This window comes from Hemiscyllium ocellatum, chromosome 31 (genome assembly GCF_020745735.1).
Source record: "Hemiscyllium ocellatum isolate sHemOce1 chromosome 31, sHemOce1.pat.X.cur, whole genome shotgun sequence".
Lineage (NCBI taxonomy): Eukaryota > Metazoa > Chordata > Chondrichthyes > Orectolobiformes > Hemiscylliidae > Hemiscyllium > Hemiscyllium ocellatum.
Genome location: NC_083431.1, coordinates 53,341,039 through 53,367,049, shown reverse-complemented (window position 1 = coordinate 53,367,049; position 26,011 = coordinate 53,341,039). Strand labels below are relative to the sequence as shown.

At 42.9% G+C, this 26,011-nt stretch overlaps 1 protein-coding gene across 2 annotated transcripts in view; it reads left to right on the top strand.

The window, feature by feature from the left end:
• Nucleotides 1-26,011, top strand: part of LOC132830572 (protein CASP-like) — a 596,312-nt gene that overhangs the window by 309,079 nt on the left and 261,222 nt on the right. For both annotated transcript variants that reach the window (XM_060848388.1, XM_060848389.1), the window contains exon 6: nucleotides 22,106-22,229. In XM_060848388.1, coding sequence (XP_060704371.1) covers nucleotides 22,106-22,229 — 124 coding nt within the window. The remainder of the gene's footprint in view (nucleotides 1-22,105; nucleotides 22,230-26,011) is intronic.

The window sequence follows — 26,011 nt, the reverse complement described above, 5'->3', positions numbered from 1 at the left end:
AATAAGAAAAAGTTAGGCTATCTTCTTAATATATTTTGAGAGTATTTGGTCTGGTCAATGACACTCCGATACACAAAAAGCAGGACAATCCCACCTGGCCAATTACCACCCCATCACTCTTCTCTTGATGGAAGATGTAATCAACAGTGCTGTCAAGCAGCACCTGCTCAGCAATAACCTGGTCAGTGATGCTCATTTTGGGATTTGCCAGGGCCACTCCATTCCTGACCTCATTGCAACCTTGGTTCAAACATTGACAAAAGAAGTGAGGTGAGAGTGACTGTCTTTGGCATCAAGGCGACATTCAACTGAGTGTGGCATCAAGGAGCCCTTGCAAAACTGGAATCAAAGGGACAAGCTTTCTGCTGGTTAAAGTCTACCTAGCATGTAAGAAAATGGTTGTGGTTGTTGGAGATCAGTCCATGTCACAGTTGGGGGAGGTGTTCGATGTACTTGGATATATAAAGGTGGATAAATCTCCTGGTCCTGACCACATATATCCAAGAACACTGCAAGAGGCTAGAGAAGAAATTGTGAGGGCCCTGGCTGATATTTTTGTATCGTCGTTAGTTGTGAGGTCTTGGAAGACTGGAGGGTAGCGAATGTTGTGCCCTTGTTCAAGAAGGGCTGCAAAGAAAAACTTGGGCACGATAAACCAGGAAGCTTAACATCTGTGGGGGGTAAGTTACTTGAGAAGATTTTGAAGGATAAGATATACATGCATTTGAAAGACTAGGTTTGATTAAAAATAGTCAGCAATGCTTTGTGAGTGGGAGATCATGCCTCACAAACTTGTTCCTTGATGGTTCTGAGCGACATGGTGGTTCAGCAGGTAGAACTGCTGCCTCATAGTTCCAGGGACTGGGGTTCCACTCCAGCCTCGGGCAACTGTCTGTGTGAAGTTTGCACATTCTCCCCGTGTTTGCATGGGTTTCCTTCAGGTGCTCTGGTTTCCTCCCACAATCCAAAGATATGCAGTAAGGTGAATTGACCACGCTAAATTGCACATATTGTTCAGGGATATGTTGGTTAGGTGCATTAGTCAGGGGAAATATAGGGTAGGGGAATGGGTTTGTGTGGGATACTCTTTGGAGGGTCAGTGTGGACTTATTGGGCTAAAGGGCCTGTTTCCATACTGTAGGGATTCTATGTTTCTCATTGACCAGGAAGGTTGATGAGGGCAGGGGTTAGATGTAGTCTATATGGATTTCAGTAAGGCCTTAGATAAGGTTTCACATAGTAGGCTGCTCTGGAAGGTTAGATTACATGGAATTCAGGGGGAAGTGATGAATTAGATTCAAAATTGGCTTGCTGGTAGGAAGCAGAGGATAATTGTGGAAGGATGCTTGTTGGACTGGATGCCTGTGACAAGTGGAGTGCCTCAGGGGTTGGTACTGGGCCCATTCTGTTTGTTATCTATATCAGTAATTTGAATGAGACTGTACAAGGTATGTTTAATGATTTTGGACATGATACTAAAAGAGGTGGTAATGTGGACAGTGATGAACATTATCAGAAATTGCAGCAGGATATTTATCAGTTGGGGAAGTAGGCTGAGAAATGGCAAATGGAACTTGATATAGATAAGTGTGAGGGCTTGTATTTTGGAAAGTAAGTCAAGATCGAAATTTTGTGGTGAATGGTAGTGGAACAGAGGGATGATGGAGTTCAGGTTCACAGTTCTCTGAAAATGGAGTCACAGGTAGCGAGGGCGGTAAAGAAGACTTTTGGCACAGTGGCTTTCATCAGTCAGGGCATTGAGTATAGAAGTTGGGAAGTTATGTTGCAGTTATACAGGACTTTGGTGAGGCTGCACTTGGAGTATAATGTTCAGTTTTGGTCACCTTGTTATAGGAAGGATATTATTAAGCTGGAAAGAGTGCAGAAGGAATTTACAAGGATGTTGGCAGGACTCAATTGTCTGAGTTATAGGGAGAAGTTGGACAAGTGAGGGCATTTCTCTGTGGAGCATAGGAGACAGAGTGCCTTACTGAAATCCATATAGACTACATCTAACCCCTGCCCTCATCAACCTTCCTGGTCAATGAGAAACATAGAATCCCTACAGTATGGAAACAGGCCCTTTAGCCCAATAAGTCCACACTGACCCTCCAAAGAGTATCCCACACAAACCCATTCCCCTACCCTATATTTCCCCTGACTAATGCACCTAACCAACATATCCCTGAACAATATGTGCAATTTAGCGTGGTCAACCCTACAGTATGGAAACAGGCCCTTTAGCCCAATAAGTCCACACTGACCCTCCAAAGAGTATCCCACACAAACCCATTCCCCTACCCTATATTTCCCCTGACTAATGCACCTAACCAACATATCCCTGAACAATATGTGCAATTTAGCGTGGTCAATTCACCTTACTGCATATCTTTGGATTGTGGGAGGAAACCAGAGCACCTGAGCATAGGACACCTCTTATAGAGGTGTATAAGATCATGAGAGGCATGGATAGGATAAACGCACTCAGTCTTTTTCTGAGGGTTGGGTAATCAAGAACTAGAGGACATTAGTTTAAGGTTAGAGGGGAAAGAATAAAAGGGAAGCTGAGGGGCAACTTGTTTGCACAGAAGGTGGAATGAGCTGCCAGCGGAAGTGTTTGACACAGATACATGAACAACATTTAAAAGGCATTTGGCCAAATACATGGATAGTAATGGGTTTGAAGGATATGGGCCAAATACAGGGAAATGGAATTAATCTGGCAGACATTTTGTTTGGCATGGACCAGTTTGGTCCAAAGGGCCTGTTTTTGTGCTATAGGACTCTGTGATCTCAGCTCCAGGACATCTCTGCAGTTCCTCAGGGTAGTGTCCTAGGCCCAACTATCTTCAATTGCTTCATTTATGGGCTTGCCTCCCCCATCAGGTCAACAGTGGGGATGTTCGCCGATGATTGCAAAATGTTTAACATCATTCACGGCTCCTCAGATACTAAAACAGTCAATGTTCACATTCAGCAAGATCTTGACAATCTCCAGGTTTGGGCTGACAAGTGACAATCACTACCACTTGAGATTAAATTCCCCACTATCAACATCCTTGGAGATACCATTGACCAGAAACTCAGATTCATCACAAAAACACAGTGACTACAAGAGCAAGTCAAATGCTGTTGCAAGTAACTCACCTTCTTACCACCCAAAGCCTGTCCACCATCTGCAAGGCACAAGTCAGGAGTGTGATGGAATGTTCTCCACTGCCTGGATGGATGCAATTCCAACTGCGTTTAAGTTTGATACCATTTTGGACAAAGCAGCCTGCTTAATTGGCACCACATCCACAAGCATCCACTTTGTCCATCACCAATGCTGAGTAGCAGCAATGTGTACTATCTGTAAGATGCACTGCAGAAATTCATTACAGATTTTTAGTCAGCACTTCCAAACTCATGTCCATTTGTATCTAGGTCAAGGACATCAAAATAATGGAGCACCATTACTTGCAAGTTCTCCTCCAACCCACTCATCATTTTGATTTGGAAATAAATCACATTCCTTCACTGTCGCAGGTTCAACCTGCTGGAATTCCCTGCCTAAGGCCATTGTGGGTCAACCCACTACATATGGACTGCACCAGTTGATGAGGGCAGCTCACTATCACCTTCTCAAGAGACAACTAGGGATTGGCAATAAAATGCTGGTCAGCCAGCGATGTCCATGTTCCATTGTTAAATAAAATCAAACAGTTGGAGATTAGAAGATGTCTTTTTTTCTTGAAGAAACTTGATTAAGTGCTTTCAAAACAAATTTAGCTGTTTTATTCATAAAGTGCACCATTATCATCCCCTCAGGCAGTCCCTTGAAACCTAGGTTAACTTCCTTTCAGCCTGGATTTACTGATCCTGAGGTGACTAAATAGTCTACCACCAGAGGTTCCTGATGAGGGGCTTTTGCAGAAAACGTTGATTTACCTGCTCCTCGGATGTTGCCTGACCTGCTGTGCTTTTCCAGCACCAGTCTAATCTAGACTCTACCGTTAGATATCTGTATATCCTGGCACAGGCAAAGTGAATCATATTTGAGAACGGGTTAGTGGGGTGCTCAGGTTTTCATACTTTCCTCTGCTGTTTGAATTTGGGCCTGCTTGGTTGGTATCATTACTGAAGTTTTTTCTCCAGTTTGGAGAGATCCAGTGCAGAATATTTCTATACATCGGTGTTTTTTTTTCAGTAAGCCTTTGAGGATGTCCTTAATTCTTTTTATTCCTTTGTAACTCATTGCCATGGTGAAACTTGGGTAGTGAGCTTATTTTGGAAGTTCTCTGTCTGCCCGCACAATGTAACTGATTGACAGTAGCCAGTGCTTTGACGCTAGGGGCATCTATTTGAGAGTGGGCACTGCACTTGGAGTTTTAATCCTGTTATTGGATTTGCAGGAATTTGTGGAGGTGTTGTTGATAGTATTTCTGGCATCTGAGATTGAGGGATTTGAGATGTCTGCTGTACAACCTTCATGTCTCTGGCACGTGCGATGGGGCAGCTAACGCCATGAGCTTGGAGCAAAGCTTGTAGTCTTTGTCATCAGATGCTGTGTTCCTCAGGCAGCCAAATGATGATGAATTTCATTTTTGATGTCTGCATATCTTGAAAGGGGCCTTCCAAGGTATGGGAATTGACTCACATCCAGTGGCTGATTGCCAATCTTAATAGTTGGGCGGTGGTGTGTGGTCAGAACAGTTGGAAGACTTTTGTTTTCTGGATATTTAATGTAAGGACCATGCTGTCATATGCCTCCTTGAATATGTTTAACAGTTTGTAGCTTGGCCTGTGAGTGTGTGCACCCAAGAATACACACTGCAGCTTGATTAACAGTTTTCTGCTCAACTTAGAACATACAACATAGAACATTACAGTGCAGTACAGACCTTTCAGCCCTTGAAACCACTCTGAAGCCCATCTAACCTACAGTATTCCATTCTCGTCCATATGCCTATCCAATGATTGTTTAAATGCCCATAAAGTTGGTGAGTCTACTACTGTTGCAGGCAATATGTTCCACACCCCCAATATTCTCTGAGTAAAGAAACTACATCTGACGTTTGTCCAATATCTGTCAGCCCTCATTTTAAAGCTATGCCCCCTTATGCTAGCCATCGCCATCCGAGGGAAAAGACTCTTACTGTCCGACCTATCTAACCCTCTGACTATCTTTTATGTTTCAATTAAGCCACCTCTCAATCTTCTTCTCTCTAACGAAAACAGCCTCCAGTCCCTTAGCCTTTCCTTGTAAGACGTTCTCTCCATACCAGGCAACATCCTAATAGATCTCATCTGAATCCTTTCCAAAGCTTCCACATCCTTCATGTAATGCAGTGACCAGAATTGTACCCAATACTCCAAGTGTGGCAGCGCCAGAGTTTTGTTTAGCTGCAGCATGACCTCATGGCTCTGAAACTCAATCCCTCTACCAATAAAAGCTAACATACTGTATGCCTTCTTAACAATCCTATCAAGCTGAGTGGCAGCTTTCAAGGATCTATGTACCTGGACACCGAGATCTCTCTGTTCATCTACACTATCAAGAATCTTACCATGAGCTCAGTACTCTGCATTCCTGTTACTCCTTCCAAAGTGAATCATCTCTCACTTTTCTGCATTAAACTCCATTTGCTGCCTCTCAGCCCAGCTCTGCAGCTTATCTACATCCCACAGTAAACTGCAACATCTTTTGTCACTATCCTCAACTCTACCAACCTTACTGTCGCCTGCAAATTTACTAACCCATCCTTCTATGGCCTCATCCAGGTCATTTATAAAGGACTCAAACAGATCCTTGCAGTAAACCACTAGTAACTGAACTCCAGTATGAATATTTCCCATCAGTGACCACCTTATCTCTTCTTTCAGCAAGCCAATTTCTGATCCAAACCACTAAATCACCTTCAATCTCATGTCTTTGTATTTTGTGCAATAGCTTACTATGGGGAACCTTATCAAACACCTTACTGAAATCCATTTACACTACATCAGTTGCTTTATCTTCATTCACCTATTTGGTCAGCTTCTCAAAAAACTCAATAAGGTTTGTGAGGCATGACCTACCCTTCACAGAACTATGTTGACTATCCCTAATCAACTTATTCCTTTCTAGTTGACTATAAATCCGATCCCATATAACCCTTTCCAACGCTTTACCCACAACTGAAGTAAGGCTTATAGGTCTAACTGAAGTAAGGCTTAGGTAGGGTTGTCTCTGCTCCTCTTCTTGAACAAGGGAACAACATTCATTCTCCTCCTGTTTTCTGGCACTATTCCTGTAGACAATGATGACATAAAGATCATAGCCAAAGGTTCTGCAGTCTCCTCCTTGGCTTCTCAGAGAATCCTAGGATAAATCCCATCCGGCCCAACTTGTAGCAGCTTCATTCCAATGGGAAGCTTCATGCATATGGAATGGAGTATTGCAGTGAGGAAGATGGAGAAAGGATTTGGTGTGACGACACAGCATTACTTAACACCATATTGTACACATCTTGGGTATGTGGTGGATCATCAGCGAGGATTATGGCTTGCAAATTATCTTGTCATTGGCAGAGTATGGTGTTGGGTTTCTACAGGGAGCCAAATTTGAGAGGGATGATCTGTAGCCTCTTGGACGACAAAATCAAAGGCTTTGTAAGGTCAAAGGAGGCCATATATAAAGGTTGCTGTGGCTCTGAACACATTATTTGGACTTGTATTGCTGTGTATGTCATATGCACTTTGCCTTTTGATGGACAGAATCTGCATTACAACTCCTGTAGGACCTCCTTAACCATTGGGAGAAGGATTTTGCAACAATCTTTCAATGTGGCAGATAGTGGAAAAAGCTGTCTGTAATGATCATACTCAATATTATCTCATTTCCTGAACTTGGTCATAATTAACGCATCTCAGAGTTCAGTAGGCATGTTTTCCTTCCAGATAAGGAAGACAAGAATATGTATCAATGCAAAGAGTGCATCTCTACCATATTTCAATATTTTTTCAGAGATTCCTAGACTGCACTTGCAGACTTGTTGTTTTCTGCTGTTGGATAGATTTTTAAAAACATGCCGGGTTGTGGTTATGCTGAGGTGGTAGTGCTTAGTATTATTTTCACCTCTCAGGTCTTCGCTCTCTTAGGTCTCTGGGTGTTTGGGCTGCAGCTGGCCTTGGCTATGTTGAAGAATCAAGCGTACCATGACTGCCAGTGAGTTCCTGATTTTCCTATGCTCTCCTGCCCACCATCTGTCAGTCACGGAATTCTCATTAAACCTCTGCCTTCATTTGTCAATAGACCTATATTCTTTCTCGTCGGATTTGGTGGTGTTTCAGTTCAGGAACAGCTTGCATTTGTCATTTAGCAGTTTCTGGATTTCCTGGTCATTCTTGTCAAACCACCTGTGACACTTCCCATTAGAAAAACCAGGAGTCTCCCCACAATTGTTGTTTATGATGGAGTTAAGGGCAGGCCGAGAGTTATGGACATTTTGTGGTTCCTTCCTGTTTGTTCCGCATTGTCAGGGTTGGCTGCAGCTGACACAATAGCTGACACTGATCCTTAATATCAGTGGCTGTGCCATTTCTCACAGCCATGCATACACCCACAGACACTTACACTCTCTCTCTCTTCCCTTTGTCACATATGCATTCACCTTCCTTTCTGCCCTCATGCATGCAAACATTTCCCGTGACCTGGATGGCCTTGTTGTTGGGCTTCTCTTGTCAGGTGTAATTATTTTACTTTACCAAACTTCCACATAGATTTGTTGTCATTGGTAGTCATATGTACATTTATCAGCTCCAGTCCTCTGTGTGCACCAGACTCCACCCACTAAATCACCCCTAGATTAATCAGGGCAGTGAAGGCAGGCAAAAATCTGGTGTTATGCAAGTAGCATTAGATTATATAACTTGTGTGCAGAAGAACTGGCACAGATTTCATGCACCAAATGGCCTGTTAATGTGCAGTAATGTTCTAAAATTGTATTCTACAAAACTGATTTGCTGTTCTAAGTATTAAAGGTCATTGAAAGATATATCTGACTATTAAGCAGTCTATAGTAAAAACTTAGCTTTTTAATGCCTTTTATTTGATTTGTGAAAATATAGGTGTAGTTGCAACCCACAGAATTCATTTATTGTATTGCTAGTAATAAAAAATACGCATGCAGGATTGGAATTCCTTATAGTTAGGTTGGTAAATTGTAAATTTGTAAAATGTATTTGTTCTTTCTCAGGCAAGATTTTTCTGTTCCAGGCTCAGCGTAGAAGTTGTGATGATGAGATTAGTTAATTTATTTCCTGTTAATGTATATTTGTAAAATGAGTACAAAACTTCCCAAGAAACTTAATGGAACATTTAGACTAGCTGTAATTTTAAATCACTTGGGCCCCAGAAGCCTTTTCTAACACTTTATTAAACAGAAATTGTTATTCTGCAAAGACTAAATACTGTAAATGCAAGAAATATGAATTATGAACAAAAACTGCTGGAAAATCTCAACAGGTCTGACAGCATCTCTCGAGAGAAGGAAACAAAGTTATGGTTGTATATCACAGTAAAAAAAGATAACCACTTCAAACATTTCAGGTGAGACTGGAAAATGAGAGTTAAGAAAAAGTGTCGAATTTGATCACAGAGTTGACCAGAGTACCAACTGAAACACCGTAAGTGGTGTTAGTGCTGCTACGTTAGAGAGAGAAAATGCAGACACATGCTAGCTGTAAGTGTGCATGGACATTTGGTGCAAACAGAATTGTAAGTGATGCCTCCAGAATTCAGATAAATGAAGAAAGACTTGGATTTATCTTGCGCTTTCAATGACCACTGAACACCTGAAAAGACTTTATGGCTAATTAAGCCCTTTTGAAATGTCGTAAATGTTTGCACTCAGCTCTTATAAACAACAATGACATATCAATGATCAAGTAAACTATTTTAAGCAATAGTGATTGAGGGGTGTAAATCTTGCAGGTCACCGGAGATAACTCCTCAGCTGTTCTTCAAGGCAGATAAAAAGGTAGACGAGAGTTCATTTTGATGTTTCACCTGGATTATAGCACCTTTAACAGTACAGCAGTCCCTCAGCATGGCACTGCAGTTGCCAGCTGATTTTTGGACTTTAGAGGGGCTTTGAGGGGACAGGGATGTTTCTAAAGTGTGAGAAAGATGACTGAATCAGTGAGACCTGAAATTGTGCTTTCCTGATTGTGGGTTCAAATTCAGAGAAGATCAGCAGCATGTTTCTTGCTGGACAGCCCTCATGATGCCCTATGGTGTTATTTAACTTGGAACACATTTGTCATTATGAAATTGGTTATATTGAATTTTTTTTTTGAAATTATGTTCCAACCTCAGAATCAAGTCAGCAGAGCATGAGAATGTCATAGCACCAAATTTACGAATTTGCCATGCAACTGTTTGTTTGTGCAGTTGTGTCTGATAAGTTTTCTTGTTGAATTCTTGGGCAAAAGGCAGGGGAGCAGTAGAGTGACAGCTTAAATGGAGGCTTGGGATAGGCAAGATCGAGTCTGACTTGAGGGTTGGTGGAATCTAATTTGAGACGGTGCCCTGTAGCCCATCAGCTTTTACTTAGGGCGGCACGGTGGCACAGTGGTTAGCACTGCTGCCTCACAGCGCCAGGGACCTGGGTTCAATTCCCGACTCAGGCGACTGTCTGTGTGAAGTTTGCACGTTCTCCCCGTGTCTGTGTGGGTTTCCTCCGGGTGCTCCGGTTTCCTCCCACAGTCCAAAGATGTGTGGGTCAGGTGAATTGGCCTTGCTAAATTGCCCGTAGTGTTAGGTAAGGGGTAAATGTAGGGGTATGGGTGGGTTGCGCTTCGGCGGGTCGGTGTGGACTTGTTGGGCCGAAGGGCCTGTTTCCACACTGTAAGTAATCTAATCACTTCATTGGCCAGTCTGCCATGTGGGGCCTTGTCAAATGTTTTACTAAAATCTACATAGACAACATCCATTGCACTACTATCACCAATCCTCCTTGTCAGTTCCTCAAAGAATTCAATCAAATTTGTAAAGCATGACCTTCCCTTAACAAAACAATGCTATCTCTAACTTGTCCATGCCTTTCCAAGTGACAGTTTTTCCGATTTTTCAGCGATTATCCTAGCAACTTGCCCAACACCAAAGTCAGCTAACTAGTTTGGCATTTCATTTACGCCTTTTTTACACAGTGGAACCACATTTGCATTCCCACAGTCCTTCACCTGTGTCTAGTGAGGATTGGAAAATAATCGTCAGAGCATCTGCTATTTCATCCCTAACCTCCATCAACATGCTAGCGAACAATCATCTGGTCTTGTCAACTTACTCACTTTCAAGGATTCCAACTCTTCTTACATTTCCTCTTGCATTACGATTATTTTGGCCAATATTTCACACTGCTTCTTTTGGATATCCTCATCACCCCTTTCCTTTGTAAATTTGGAGAATTAATTTAACATTCTCCCCATATCCTCTGCATCTTCACATAAGTTCCCTTCTTTATCTCTGATAGGTCCTACTTTTTCCTTAACGATCCTTTTGTTCTTTATATACTGGTAGCACATCTTTGGGTTTTTGTTTATCTTGCTTGTTAATATTTGTTCATGCTTTGATTTCCTTATTTCTTTTTTAACTTCTTCCCTGTACTTTCTAAACTGCTCTTGGCTATCTGCAGTGTTATAATTTATTTGTGGCGATCATAAACTTTCCTTTTCTGTTTAATTTTCATTTGTATTTTTCTAGACAACCGGGGGGGGGGGGGGGGGGCGGGGCGGGGGGGGGGCGGGGCGGGGGGGGGGGGCGGGGCGGGGGGGGGGGGGGGGGGTGGTCGTCCAGATTTGGTAGTACCATTCTTATTTTTGGAGGGAGCATTTCTGTTTTACGCCCTAAGGATCTGACTTTTTAGTGCCTGCCACTGATTTCCCACTCATTTCCCACTCATTTATTCGTTAGCAGTCCTGTCCAATCCACTTCAGCCAAATCACTTCTCAGTCCTGTAAAGCTTGCCTTCCCCCAGTTTAAAACTTTTACTCGTAATTTACTTGATTATGGCGTTCACCTACTTGCCCATCTTCATTTCCCAAAGTTAAATCCAGAATTGCATCTCCTCTCATTGGGCTTGTCATGCATTGTTTAAATTTTTTTCCTGGATTCAGAACATTAATTTTTCAAAATCAGTACCCATTATGTGATTTGAAACCTTGTTGAATTTGGGATAGTTAACGTCGACTACTACTATTGCCTTCTTATTTCTACAGACAGAAATGTGTCTATATTTATGGTGTTCTATCTCTCTCTTACTATTTGGGGGTGTGTAGTATACTCCTAAAAGTGTGACTGTCCATTATTTATTTCTAAGCTCAACCTATAAAGCCTCATTTGTTAATTCATTTAATATATCAACCCTTCTCACAACTGTAATTGATTCTTTAACCAATTGCTGCTTCCTCTTGTTTTGTTGTCACCCACTCTATCATGCCTGCAAACTCTATATCCACTTTATATAACTCGCTGACACCTCCTCCTACTGCCCCCTTGACCATGACCCCACCTCACATCACCAGGCCATCATCTCCCAAATTAACTACCACCTCATCACCTCAGTGGATCTCCCATCTACAGCCTCCAACCTGATAGTTCCCCAGCCCCGCACCTCCCGGTTCTACCTCTTATCCAAAATCCACAAACCTGACTGCCCAATTGTCTCCCCCTGCTCTTGCCCCACTGAACTCAATTCCTCATATCTTGATTCTGTCCTGCCCCCCTCAGTGCATGACCTCCCCACATACATCCAGGATACCACCCTCACCTTCCACCTCCTCCATAACTTTTGATTCCCTGGCCCCCAGCACCTCACCTTCACCATGGATGTCCAGTCCCTATACACCTCCACCCCCCATGATGAAGGCCTAAAAGCCCTCCGTTTTTTCCTTTCCCACTGACCTAACCAGTTCCCCTCCACTGGCGCACTCATTTAATTATTGGAACTGGTCCTCACCCTGAACAACGTCCCCTTCATATTCTTACAGCCTGCATGGGCCCCAGCTATGCCTGCCTCTTTGTCGAATATGTGGTATAGTCCCTCTTTGTGGCTACACCAGCACCATCCCCCATCTTTTCTTCCTCTACATTGATGACTGTATCGATGCCACCTTGTGCTCCCACAAGGAGATTGAACAGTTCAGCAAGTTCACCAACACCTTTCACCCTGACCTCAAATTCACATGGGCCATCTCTAATGCTCTCTCTCTTCCTGGACCTCTTCTGCTCCCCACCCCCTCAACCGCAACAAGAATAGAACCCTCCTGGTCCTCACATGCCACCCCACAAATCTCCATATACAGTGCATTATCCTCCACCATTTTGCCACCTACAATCAGACCCCATCAGCAAAAATATATTTCCATCCCCACCTTTATCTGCGTTTCGCAGAGACTATTCCCTCCTTGAGTCCCCCATTAGGTCCGCACTCTCCACCAAACCACCATCTCCCCTTGCCGCTGCATGAGATGTAAAGCCGGTGCCCGCGCCTCACCTCCATCCAAGGCCCTAAAAGATCATTTCAAATCCAACAGAGATTTTCCTGCACATCGTCCCACCTCATTTATTGCAAGTGTTGCTCTCAATGTGGTCTTCTCTACAGCAGGGAGACCAAGCGCCAACTTGCGGTTCAGGAAACACTTCTAGTCTGCATGCACCCAACAACCCCACCACCGTCTGGCCAACGACTTCAACTTTGCCTCCCATTCCCTCAAGGACATGCAAATCCTGGGCCACCTCCACCCCAAATCAAAGCCACTCGCCGACTGGAGGAAGAACACCTCATGCCTTGGGACTCTACAACCACACGGCATCAACATTGACTTCACCAGTTTCTAAATCTCCCCAATCCTCCCATCACCTTATCCTACATCCAAACCTCCAACTCAGCACTGCCCTCTTGGCCTGACCTACCTGTCCATCTTCTTTCCCACCCATCCACTCCACCCTCCACACTGACCTATCACAATCATCTCTGATCTCCACTGGAATCATGCATATATGTAAACAATAAGATATGCACTCAGCTTTCTGTCTAAACTAGCTAGAAATTACAGTGATGCATTCATGACTAAAGTGAAACTAATGGCATATGAAATGTAGACGAATAAAATTTAAATTTGAAATAGACCAGTGCCACCTTTGTGTTCTGAATTTCTTGGGTTCCCTGCTCATCCAGCAGGCTCTTTTGAAGTCAGTGATGAAGCAAAATTGGACACATTGGATTGTTTTCCTTAGAGCAGTGGAGATTGAGAGGACTCCTTTCTGAGATACTGTCGGAGAATGTTCCAATTACAAATAGAGGCCACACACAGATCTTGTGAAATTGATGAATATTGGTTTATTTCTCAGGATATGGTGGGAAGAGAAAGTGACAGGACTGATGCAGTTAAGTCAAGGATTCTATTATCTGAGCTGCAGACACATTTTTTGTAGTGTGTTAATTACAATACAATATGAATTAAATTACATTCAATGGAAAACAATCAGTTGTCCGGTAGTAGCCATTAGGTAATAATTGTGACAGGAGGTTCCATTCCTCTGCTAGAGCAAGTGCTAATGTCCAATATCCTGGTTACAGTAGATCTGTAGGGTGATGTGCATTCTTGTCAGGTATCTGGATGCCACTCAGTCTAAGTAGGCTTTGTAGGGCCTCAGTACTTGAGGAGACTAGGGATGCCTTCGGGGCTGCAGGAACAGTGATGCTATTCTGAGATAGGAAGTCTGTTATTAGACCATCTCAGGAGTGTATTCCTTCAGTCTGGAAGCTGTTTAGGTAATGTCTTGTTTTGCTGTTTAGTTCTTGTTGTCAGATTGATGTATTATGGATATGTTTCGTTAAGAACAGCAATGGTTTCTGTGAGCAAGTAGTGGGCAGGCAGAGTGGTTTATCTTTTCTCCTATAGATATGTAAAATTATGAGGGGCAAAGGTAGGGTAGATAATAAAAAACTTTTCCCCTTAATGAGTGACCAGGAGACCTGGATTTAAGGTAAGGTACAGAGGATTTAGAGATGTGAGGAAAAAACTTTTCATCCAGAAAGTAGTGGGAATGTGGAGCTCTGCTTGTAAGTGTGTTAGAGGTTTAAAAAAAAACCCTAGAGGGTTTAAAAATAATTTAGATGTGCACTTGCGATGCCACGGCATATAATCATATGGGAAAGGGCTGGAAAATGAAATTAGAGTAGTTCGGTGGTTGTTTTTGACCAGTGCAGATACAATGGGCTGAAGGGTCTTTTTCTGTGATGTCGATCTCTGTAACTCTTTTATCATTATATACTCTGCATTGTCAGCCGATAATGTATTTCACCAAAGAAACTTCTCCTACCATGTGATCACACTGGATTCCCTTGCATTTTTAAGGTTTAGTGATAATCATGCAGGAACTGGCCAAATGCAAGAGAGGGGATATGGTACCTACTGCTGCTTCTGCTGATTTGAACACTGCACCAGGGTTACAATTCTGCCCTTAGATTGGGCCCCAACTTACGATTTTGGCAAGTACTGCTCCTTGGGTCTTGCTGATTGTTCAAGGCTGAACGTTTATGAGAAGTGAAAGGGGTGGTTGTGTGTGAAAAAGTATCACAATAAGCATTCAACACATTCAAGTGAAAGGAAAATAAGAAAGTCAACAGGTACTTGTGTAGCAAGTTAATATGGCTAGATCTCAAGAATAGAAAAGGTGAAATCACAATGTTGAGACTGCATTGTGGAGATAGAGGAGAGAATATGTGGACAGATTTTGGAAAGATATAAAAACAGCAGGGTTGTTGTGGTGGGTGATTTTAATTTCCCCTCTTGATACAGTTCGATCAGGGAAGGGGTTATTCTGGATCTGGTTTTGAGAAATGAGCCCTGCCAGATGAATGAAGTTTTAGTTGGGGAGGATTTCAGGAGTAGTATCTATAATGTCGAAGGTTATAAGAACTCATGGATAGGGCTAACAGCAGTCCTCGGGTGAAGGTGTTAAACTGGAGGAAGGTGAGCTACAACAAGATTAGGCAGGAACTGGAGAATTTTGATTGGAGGCAGTTGTTTGAAGGTAAATCCATATCGGAAATGTGGGAGTATTTCAAATGGCAGTTGATAAGAGTTCAGAAACTGCATATTCCTGTGAGAATGAAGGATAGGTACGGCAAGTTACATGAACCTTGGATGATCTGGGATGTTATGACTTTGGTCAATAAGAGAAAGGAAGCATACATAAGGTCTGGGAGGTTGGAACTGACGAAGCTCTTGAAGTATATAAGGAAAGTGGGAAAGAAAACAAAGAATTAGAATGGTTAAAAGGAGTCATGAAAAATTGTTAGCATACAGGACTAAGGAGAATACCAAGGCTTTTTGTGTGTATATAAAAAGCAAGAGGGTAATCAGGGAAAAAGTTGCCCACTCAAGGACAAGGAGGGAATCTGTGTGGAGCCAGAAGGGATAGGTGAGTTCTTAAATGAATACTTTTTGTCGGTATTCACCAAAGAGAAGGAATTAGTGGAGGATGATCTCGGAGAAGGGAATGTCGAATTTCTACACTGCATTACTATTAAAAAGGAAGAAGTGTTGTGCATCTTAAAAAGCATTAAGGTAGATAAGTACCCAGGTCCTAATGGGATCTATCCCAGGAATATTGAGGGAGGCAAGAGAACAGTTCACTGGAGCATTAACAGACATCTTTGTATCCTCCGTGGCCACAGGTGAGCTCCCAAAGGACTGGAGAACAGCCAGTGTTTCCCCAGTTTTTAAGAACGATAGCGGGGATAATCCAGGAAATTACAAGCCTTTGAGCCTCACCTCAGTGGGGGGGAAATTATTGGAAAAGATTCTCAGGGACAACATCTAGATGCATTTAGAAGCAAAGCATAGTTTTGAGAGGGATGATTGTGCCTCACTGACTTAAGTTTTTTGAGGAGGTGACAAAGATGATTGAGGGAAAAGCAGTTGATGTTGTCAGCATGGACTTCAGAAATGTCTTTGACAAAGTCAGTCATGGCAGATTGCTACAAAAGATGAAGTCACATGGTATCAGGGTGAGCTGGCAAATGGATACAGAACTGGCTTAGTCATAGGAGACAGAGGGTAGTGTTGGAAGGATGCATTTTGGAATGGAGGGTTGCAACGAGTGGCGTTCGACAGGGATCAGTGCTGCTCATGGTCTACTACAAAAATGATTTGGAGGAAACTGTAGCTGGTTTGCGGTTGTTACAAAGATTGATGGAGTTGTGGACAGTGAGGAGGATTGTCAGTGGATACAGCTGGATATAGATCATTTGGAGGCATGGGCAGAAAAATGGCAGATGGAATTTAATATGAGGTGATGCATTTTGGAAGGTCAAGTGCAGGTAAAAAATAACAGTGAAAGGCAGAACCCTTAGTAGTATTGATATGCAGAGGGATCTGAGTGGGCTGGTCCACAGATCACTGGAAGTGGCAGCGCAGGTAGATAAGATAGTAAAAAAGGCCCATGGCATGCTTGCCTTCATTGAAAGGAGATGTAATATAAGCACAGGTAAGTTGTGCTGCATCTTTATAGACCTTGGTTAGGCCACATTTGGAATATTGCGTCCAGTTCTGGTCCCCACACCACCAGAGGATGTGGATGCTTTGGAAGGGGTACAGAAAAGGTTTTCCAGGATGTTGCCTGGTCTGGGGGAATTTTAGCTATGAAGAAAGATTGCATAGACTGGGTTTGTTTTAACTGGGATGTAGGAGCAACCTGATAGAAGATGGAAAAATACAGTGCAGTACAGGCCCTTCGGCCCTCAATGTTGCGCCGATCCAAACTCACCTAACCTACACTAGCCCACTTCCTTCCATATGCCTATCCAATGCCCGTTTAAATACCCATAAAGAGGGAGAGTCCACCACTGTTACCGGCAGGACATTCCATGTACTCACGACTCGCTGAGTAAAGAATCTACCCCTAACATCAGTCCTATACCCACCACCCCTTAATTTAAAGCCATGCCCTCTCGTAATATCTGACTCCATACGTGGAAAAAGGTTCTCATGGTCAACCCTATCTAAACCCCTAATCATCTTGTACACCTCTATCAAGTCACCCCTAAACCTCCTTTTCTCCAATGAAAACAGCCCCAAGTGCCTCAGCCTTTCCTCATACGATCTTCCTATCATACCAGGCAACATCCTGGTAAACCTCCTGTGCACCCGTTCCAGTGCCTCCACATCCTTCCTATAGTATGGCGACCAAAACTGCACACAATACTCCAGATGCAGCCACACCAGAGTCTTATACAACTGCAACATGACCTCAGGACTCCGGAACTCAATTCCTCTACCAATAAAGCCCAGTACACCATATGCCTTCTTCACAGCACTATTTACCTGGGTGGCAACTTTCAGAGATCTGTGTACATAGAACATAGAACATAGAAGGATACAGCGCAGTACAGGCCCTTCGGCCCTCGATGTTGCGCCGACCGAATCCTACCTAACCTATACTAGCCCAATAACTTCCAAATGCCTATCCAATGCCCGCTTAAATGACCATAAAGAAGGAGAGTTCACCACTGATACGGGCAGGGCATTCCATGAACTCACAACCCGCTGTGTGAAGAATCTACCCCTAACATCTGTCCTATACCTACCACCCCTTAATTTAAAGCTTTGTCCCCTAGTAACACCTGACTCCATTAGTGGTAAAAGGTTCTTAGTATCTACCCTATCTAAACCCCTAATCATCTTATACACTTCTATCAGATCTCCCCTAAACCTTCTCTTCTCCAATGAGAACAGCCCCAAGTGCCTCAGCCTTTCCTCATAAGATTTTCCTACCATTCCAGGCAACATCCTGGTAAACCTCCTCTGCACTCGTTCTAAAGCTTCCACATCCTTCCTATAGTATGGCGACCAAAACTGCACACAATACTCCAGATGAGGCCTCACCAGAGTCCTATACAACTGCAACATGACCTCAGGACTCCGGAACTCAATTCCTCTGCCAATAAAGCCCAGTACACCATATGCCTTCCTCACAGCACTATTTACCTGGGTGGCAACTTTCAGAGATCTGTGTACATGGACACCAAGATCCCTCTGCTCATCCACACTACCAAGTAGCCTACCATTAGCCCAGTAATCCATCATCTTGTTATTCCTACCAAAGTGAACGACTTCGCACTTAGCTACATTGAATTCCATTTGCCACATTTCCGCCCAGCTCTGCAACTTATCTATATACGTGGACACCAAGATCCCTCTGCTCATCCACACTACCAAGTATCCGACCATTAGCCCAGTACTCCATCTTCTTGTTACTCTTACCAAAGTGAATCACTTCACACTTAGCTACATTGAACTCCATTTGCCACCTCTGCAGCTTATCTATATCCCGCTGTAACCTGCCACATCCTTCCTCACTGTCAACAACTCCACCGACTTTCATATCATCCACAAACTTGCTCACCCAACCTTCTAGCCCCTCCTCCAGGTCATTTATAAAAATGACAAACAGCAATGGTCCCAAAACAGATCCTTGTGGAACACCGCTGGTAACTGCACTCCAAGATGAACCTTTACCATCAACTACTACCCTCTGTCTTCTTCCAGCCAGCCAATTCCTAATCCAAACCTCCAACTCATCCTCAATGCCATACGTCCGTATGTTTTGCAGTAGCCTACCATGGGGAACCTTATCAGACGCCTTACTAAAATCCATATACACCACATCTACCGCTTTACCCTCGTCCACTTCCTTAGTCACCTTCTCAAAGAATTCAATAAGGTTTGTGAGGCACGACCTGCCCTTCACAAAACCATGCTGACAATCCTTGATCACATTATTCCTATCCAGATGTTCATAAATCCTATCCCTTACAATTCTCTCTAAGACTTTGCCTACAACAGAGGTAACACTCACCAGTGTATAGTTACTAGGGTTATCCCTACTCCCCTCTTGAACAAGGGAACCACATTTGCTATCCTCCAGTATTCTGGCACTATTCCTGTAGACAACGAGGGCATAAAAATCAAGGCCAATGGCTGTGCAATCTCCTCCCTTGCTTCCCAGAGAATCCTAGGATAAATGCCATCAGGCCCAGGGGACTTATCTGTATTCACCCTTTCCAGAATTTCCAACACCTCTTCCCTAGATACCTCAAAGCCATCCATTCTAATTAATTGTGACTGAATATTCACATCGGCAACAATGTCCTGTTCCTGAGTGAATACTGACGAAAAGTATTCATTCAGTGTCTCCCCAATTTCTTCAGCCTCCACGCACAACCTCCCACTACTATCCTTGACTGGACCTATTCCTACCCTAGTCATTCTTTTATTCCTGACATACCTATAGAAAGCCTTTGAGTTTTCCCTAATCCTACCACCCAAGGACTTTTCAAGTCCCCTCCTTGCTGCTCTTCGCTCTCTCTTTAGATCCTTCCTGGCTACCTTATAACTCTCAATCGCCCCAATTGAACCTTCACGCCTCATCTTCACATAGGCTGCCCTCTTCCCTGTAACAGGGATTCCAATTCCTTATTAAACCATGGCTCCCTCACACGACCCTTTCCTCCCTGCCTGACAGGTACATACTTATCAAGGACACTCAGTAGTTGCTCCTTGAACAAGCTCCACACATCGATTGCACCCTTCCCTTGAAGCCTACTTTTCCAAGCCACGCATCCTAAGTCATGCCTCACTGCATCATAATTTCCCTGCCCCCAGCTATAACGCTTGCCCTGTAGTGCACACTTATCCCTCTCCATCACTAGAGTAAAAGTCACCGAATTGTGGTCACTGTCCCCAAAGCGCTCACCTACCTCCAATTCTAACACCTGGCCTGGTTCGTTACCCAGAACCAAATCCAGTATGGCCTCACCTCTTGTTGGCCTGTCTACATATTGTGTCAGGAAACCCTCCTGCACACATTGTACAAACACCGACCCATCTAACGTACTCGAGCTATAGCTTCCCCAGTCAATATCTGGAAAGTTAAAGTCCTCCATAACAACCACCCTATTACTGTCACTCTTCTCCTGAATCATCCTCGCAACCCTTTCTTCTAGGTTTCTAGCACTATTAGGAGGCCTGTAGAAAACTCCTAACCGGGTGACCTCACCTTTCCTATTTCTAAGCTCAGCCCAAACTACCTCAGATGGCGAGTCTTCATCCATCGTCCTTTCCACTGCTGTAATACTATCTTTGACAAGCAATGCCACACCTCCCCCTCTGACCCTACGAAAACATTTAAACCCTGGAACCTGCAACAACCAATCCTGTCCCTGTTCTACCCATGTCTCCGTAATAGCCACAACATCGAACTCCCAAGTACCAACCCACGCTGCAAGTTCACCTACCTTATTTCGTATACTTCTCGCATTGAAGTATGCACACTTCAAGCCACCTTCCTGTTTACAGGCACCCTCCTTCAAGATTGATGCCATGTTCCTAACCTCCCTAACACTCCACGTCCTGCACCCTGAAACTACAGTCTAGGTTCCCATGCCCCTGCAGAGTTTGTTTAAACCCCCGAAAGAGCACTAGCAAACCTCCCCTCAAGGATACTGGTGCCCCTCAGGTTCAGGTGTAGACCATCCTGTTTATAGAGGTCCCACCTTCCCCAGAAAGAACCCCAGTTATCCAGAAATCAGAATCCCTCCCTCCTGCACCATCCCTGTAGCCAAGCATTTAACTGCTCTCTCTCCCTATTCCTCGACTCTCTATCACGTGGCACGGATAACAAACCAGAGACAACAACTCTGTTTGTTCTAACTCTGAGCTTCCAACCTAGCTCCCTGAAAGCCTGCCTAACATCCTCATCCCTCTTCCTACCTATGTCGTTGGTGCCAATGTGGACCACGACTTCGGGCTGCTCCCCCTCCCCCTCAAGGACCCGAAAAACACGATCAAAGACATCATGTACCCTTGCACCTGGGAGGCAACATACCAATCGTGAGTCTCTCTCACCCCCACAAAACCGCCTATCTGTGCCGCGAACTATCAAGTCTCCAACAACTATTGCTCTGCTCTTCTCCACCCTTCCCTTCTGAGCAACGGGGATAGGCTCCATGACAGAGGCCTGAACCCCATTGCTTAAGATTGTTTAAGATTGTTAAAGATTGTGAATGGCTTGGATAGAATGGAAAGTATGAGGCTTCTTTCCAGAGTGGAGCAGTCAGTTAGAAGGGAACATAAGTTCAGGGTGCGGGGAAGTTTTTCACACAAAGAGTGGTGAATGTCTGGAATGTGCTGCCAGAGGACATGGTGGAAGCAGATACAACAGCAGCATTCAAGAAACACCTGGATGCATATATGAATAGGAAGGGATTAGAGGGAAATGGATCCTATAAGTAAAGATAGTTTTAGTATGGAAGGGCAAAATGTGTCAGGGTTGGAGGGCTGAATAACCTGATCCTATTCTATATTGTTCTTTGTACTAAGGGAAAAATTGTTCCCATAGCTGGAATTTTTGAGTACCAGATGACACTGATACAAATTGAGTGGCAAAAGAACCAGTGGTACCATGAGAGTAAGTTTTTTTTGCAGTGATTGATTAGGATCTTGAATGCCCAAAAGCATGACAAAAGATAGATTTACTTGTGTCTCTTTCGAAAGAGCATTATATAATGACCTGAAGATAAACATGCAGGATTATGGAGGAAGGCTGAGGATTCGGATTAGCTGATTTTTTTTTGTTGATAGCTTTTCCAGATTTGAAGGGCTGAATGGCCATCTTTGGACTTGTAACCATTTTGTGATGCATTTGTCGTTGACTATGTTGATTGGCTTCCAAAATCAAAAGTTATAAATAGCTTTGCGATCTTTAGTGAACAGAAGCTAACTTGAGTCGAGTCAATAAAGTGGTATAATATTTTGACATTGATTTTCTTGTGAGTCATTTCAGTGGGCCTAGAGTATCCTTTAAAGCAAACTCTATTGATCGTTCATAACCTAACCATTTGAACTTCAATTTAACATTTAAGGAATAATGGGACTCCAAAGGGACTAGTATCAATTGATTATATGTCAGGTTTGTAAAGTTGCAGTTTAAATCATGGCACGTTTTCTGAGTACAGGAAAGCTCCTCATGTAGAACTGCACAATAACTGTGTAAACACTTCTTGTTTTACAGAGGTTACAATAAAAGCACTTAAAGAAAAAATCAAAGAGTATGAGCAGACCTTGAGCAGCAGAGCAGAAAGCCTTGCACTTGAAAAAGAGCAGAAATTGCAGAATGACTTCACAGAGAAAGAAAGGTGAGTTAATGCCTCTTTTTTCATTTCATGTTTTGCTCAATATGTTTTATTTTAAAGTCTAATCTTTTGGAGGCAGGCATTTCCTGTTTCTGGTTGAGGAATTCATCAGATGATAAAGCTGTTTCCCTGATCGTTTTCATTTTTGAGACCATTGACTGGCTGAAGTAGGGGCATCTGTTTCTACTCCATAATGTGTGTAAGATGCATCTCTGACTGTGTGACATGTCACCAAAAACTGATGAAACATGGCTCCATGTGGATGCTACAGCTAAGAAGCTAGTTCTGAAAAATATTTAATGGGGCTTAATTCTGAGGTTAAATATGTTTGCCAAACAACCCCCACAATCGAGAATACTGTCAGAATTTTGGAGCAGCCAGACTTGCAACACAGCTTGCTTCCGTGATTACATTTTTTTTTACTGTCACGTCAAAGAGGCTGGCAATTTTGTTCTTAAGACAGCATTATTTGCTTGCTGTAATAATACTGTATTTTAAAAAAAAATCACTCTATGATGTACTAAAAAATCACAAGGACTGTGGATTGTGAGACAAGGTTTAATTTCTTTAATGTTTGGATGTTGGTGATGATGTGTGGTACTGAATGTCGGTGATATCCCCATCCAAAGGCAGCTGGAGAAAATCAGAATTTCATGTTTCTCCCCCAGACTAAGATTATCAAACATTAGGGATGTGTTCACCAGGCACATCCACCTAATAGAATTCAGTTGATCAGTGCTTTGTGAGGCACACACATTGTATTAAATGATATATTGTTATCATAGAATGGGTTGATAGTAAGGACTAGTGACATACATCCATTGAAATACAGGTATTTTTGAACTTAATCCGTCTAGTTGTTCTTTTCAGTTGATTTTAGGCTGTTTTGTTCACTGTTGCTGCAGCTGACCATTGCCATTAATTGTTCTGTGGGAATTATGCTTTACGTTGCTTGTTACCTGTTTCTCATTGTACTTTGTTTAGTGATTTACTTTACCTGCCAAAAAAAATCAAGTCTATAGCTCCACAGCAAGTATCCATGTTAAAAGTTTCAATGTTGAAATCTTTCAGTTCCAAAGTTGTTAGCAGCTCTTTATTTTCATGTCAATAGGTAGACATCACCATTCCCTTCCACAACTCTAAGTGTTATCATAGTAATCTGGAGCAACTGTTGCTGTCACGCCCCTGGTTAGGCTGACAGCTACATCAATTACTCAGTACCCAGATCTCCACATCCCAATTGTAGTTTCAGGGCATCCCGCAACACAAAATAATGGTTTGTAGATTTTGTTGGGAATGGGATTGAAACGATACAGCTACTGTTACATAAATTGGTTGGAGTCTTTGTTTTGTCTGGCCAATTGTGTGTCTGTGTGTTGTGATAATTAACTGCTGTACAGTATTTGACTTTGCTGCTTTTATCTTGGAGTTACTTTCTTTACTAAAAACTGGGGATCTGATAATCAGCAAGATTTATATGAACTGTCTTCTACTGTGACTTTTCTATTATGCAGCAGAAATCACAGCCTGGGGCTCCTATAAGAAGGAAATAATATGCAGCATAAAACTTCGGCTCACTCCCAACTAGTATTGGAAAAATATAGATGTAGTTTTAACTTCAACATACTCTTTGTTAATATTCAAAAGTACAATGGATTAAAGAAGGGGAGAATAAAATAATAGTCAGTTCTGCTATAACACAATCAAATTGGCTATAACGCGATTGAAGAATTTAGACTGTAATTTGAAGAACGTGAACTTTCCCTATCTGGATTGGCTATAACGCAATTTCTGTCCCAATAGTTTAAGTAGTTCTGCTATTACACAATTTTTTTACAACGCAGGATCACACGTGAACAGAACTATCGTATTATATCAGAACAGACTATATACCGAAAATAGTACCATTCTTCCTTTCAGAAAATCATGGAACTTAAGTTCCTGCAGTATTTGTCTCTCTGTGGCACCTCAGGTGGCTCAGGAGTTGTTTTGAAAGTCAGGAGTAATTGGACTAGATTAGATTCCCTACAGTGTGGAAACAGGCCCTTCGGCCCAACAAGTCCACACTGACCTTCCGAAGAGTAACCCACCCAGATCCATTCCCTCTGGCTAACATACCTAACAGTATGGGCAATTTAGCATGGCCAATTCACCTGGCCTGCATATTTTTGTGATTGTGGGAGGAAATCGGAGCACCCGGAGGAAACCCATTCAGACGTGGGGAGAATGTGCAAACTCCACACAGACACTCGCACAAGGCTGAAATCAAACCTGGGACACTGGTGCTGTGAGGCAGCAGTGCTAACCACTGAGCCACCGTGCCGCCCAAATTCTTTGTAAAGTGTAAAAGGGGAAACAGTTGTGAGCTGAAATGCTCTGCAATCTTTATATTTGGAGATAACCCTGTCAGTGTGTTTTAAGAGGCTTTGTCCTCAAGCTTTTTGTGATGTAACAAGTTACAGGAACAGTGCAGCATCTTTAACACACAGGAGCAGAAGCACGCTATTAAGCCCATCGAATCTGTTACAACACTCAATGAGATTACATCTGATCTGAAACTCATCAACTCCACTTTCCTGCATTTTCCCAAAACCCTTGATTCCCGTATTGATTAAAAGTGTATAACTCCTTATCAAATGGCTTCTGAAAATCCAGATATGTTACATCCACTACTACCCTTATATCTCTTATTTTAATACATTTTTCATGCGTGATTTCCCCTTTGTGAAGCCATGTTGACTCTGCTTGATCATTCTATGCATCTCTATATGCTATGCTATTACATCTTTTATAATAGACTCTAACATTTTTCCAATAACAGACATTAAGCTAACTAGCCTCTGGTTACCCTTTCTTTTTGCCTCCTTCCCAATTAAAAGAAAGGTATTACACTAGCAGTTCTGGAAACATAGAAAATCATGCAGGAATAGGCTATTCAGCCCTTGGAACTTGCACTACCATTGAATATGATCATAGTTGATAATGTAATTCCAGTATCCCACTCCTGCTATCTCTCCATATCCCTTGATCCCTTTAGCTGCAAGGGCCACGTCCAGCTCCGTTTTGAATATATCTAACAAGCTGGCCCCAACAGCTTCCTGTGGCAGAGAATTCCACAGGTTCACAACTCTCTGAAAGTCTTCCTCATCTCAGTCCTGAATAGCTTACACCTTATTCTTAGACTGTGGCCCCTAGTTCTGGACATCCCCCCCAACATGGGGAACATTCTTCCCGCATCTAGCCTGTCCAGTCCCATCAGGATTTTATATCTTTCTATGTGATTGTCCCCTCCCATTCTTCTAAATTCCTGTGAGTACAAGACCAGTCGATCTAGTCTTTCATCATATGTCTATCCTAGGGATCAGTCTGGCGAACCTTTGCTGGACTCCCTCAACAGCAAGAATATCCTTCCTCAGGCCAGGAGACCAAAACTGCACACAATATTGAAGATGTGGCTTTACCAAGGCCCAGTATAACTGCACCAATTCTCTGGGATGTTCCTGGTTATTCTAGACGTGTAATTGTCTCATCAGCATGTCTCATAAAAGAAGATTTGGTGGGCTCACAGGTTAAAATCCCAGTGTGCTGTTTGACAAATCTACTGGAATGTTTCAAAGCTATAACTGGTAGAGTCGAGCAGTGGATGTGGCTTACTTGGATTTTCAGAAAGCTTTTAGTATGGTCCCACATAAGAGATTAGCATGTAAAATTAAAGCACATTGGTTTGGGAGGAGCGTACTGACATAAATACAGAACTGTTTGGCAGACAGGAAAAGAAAGATAAG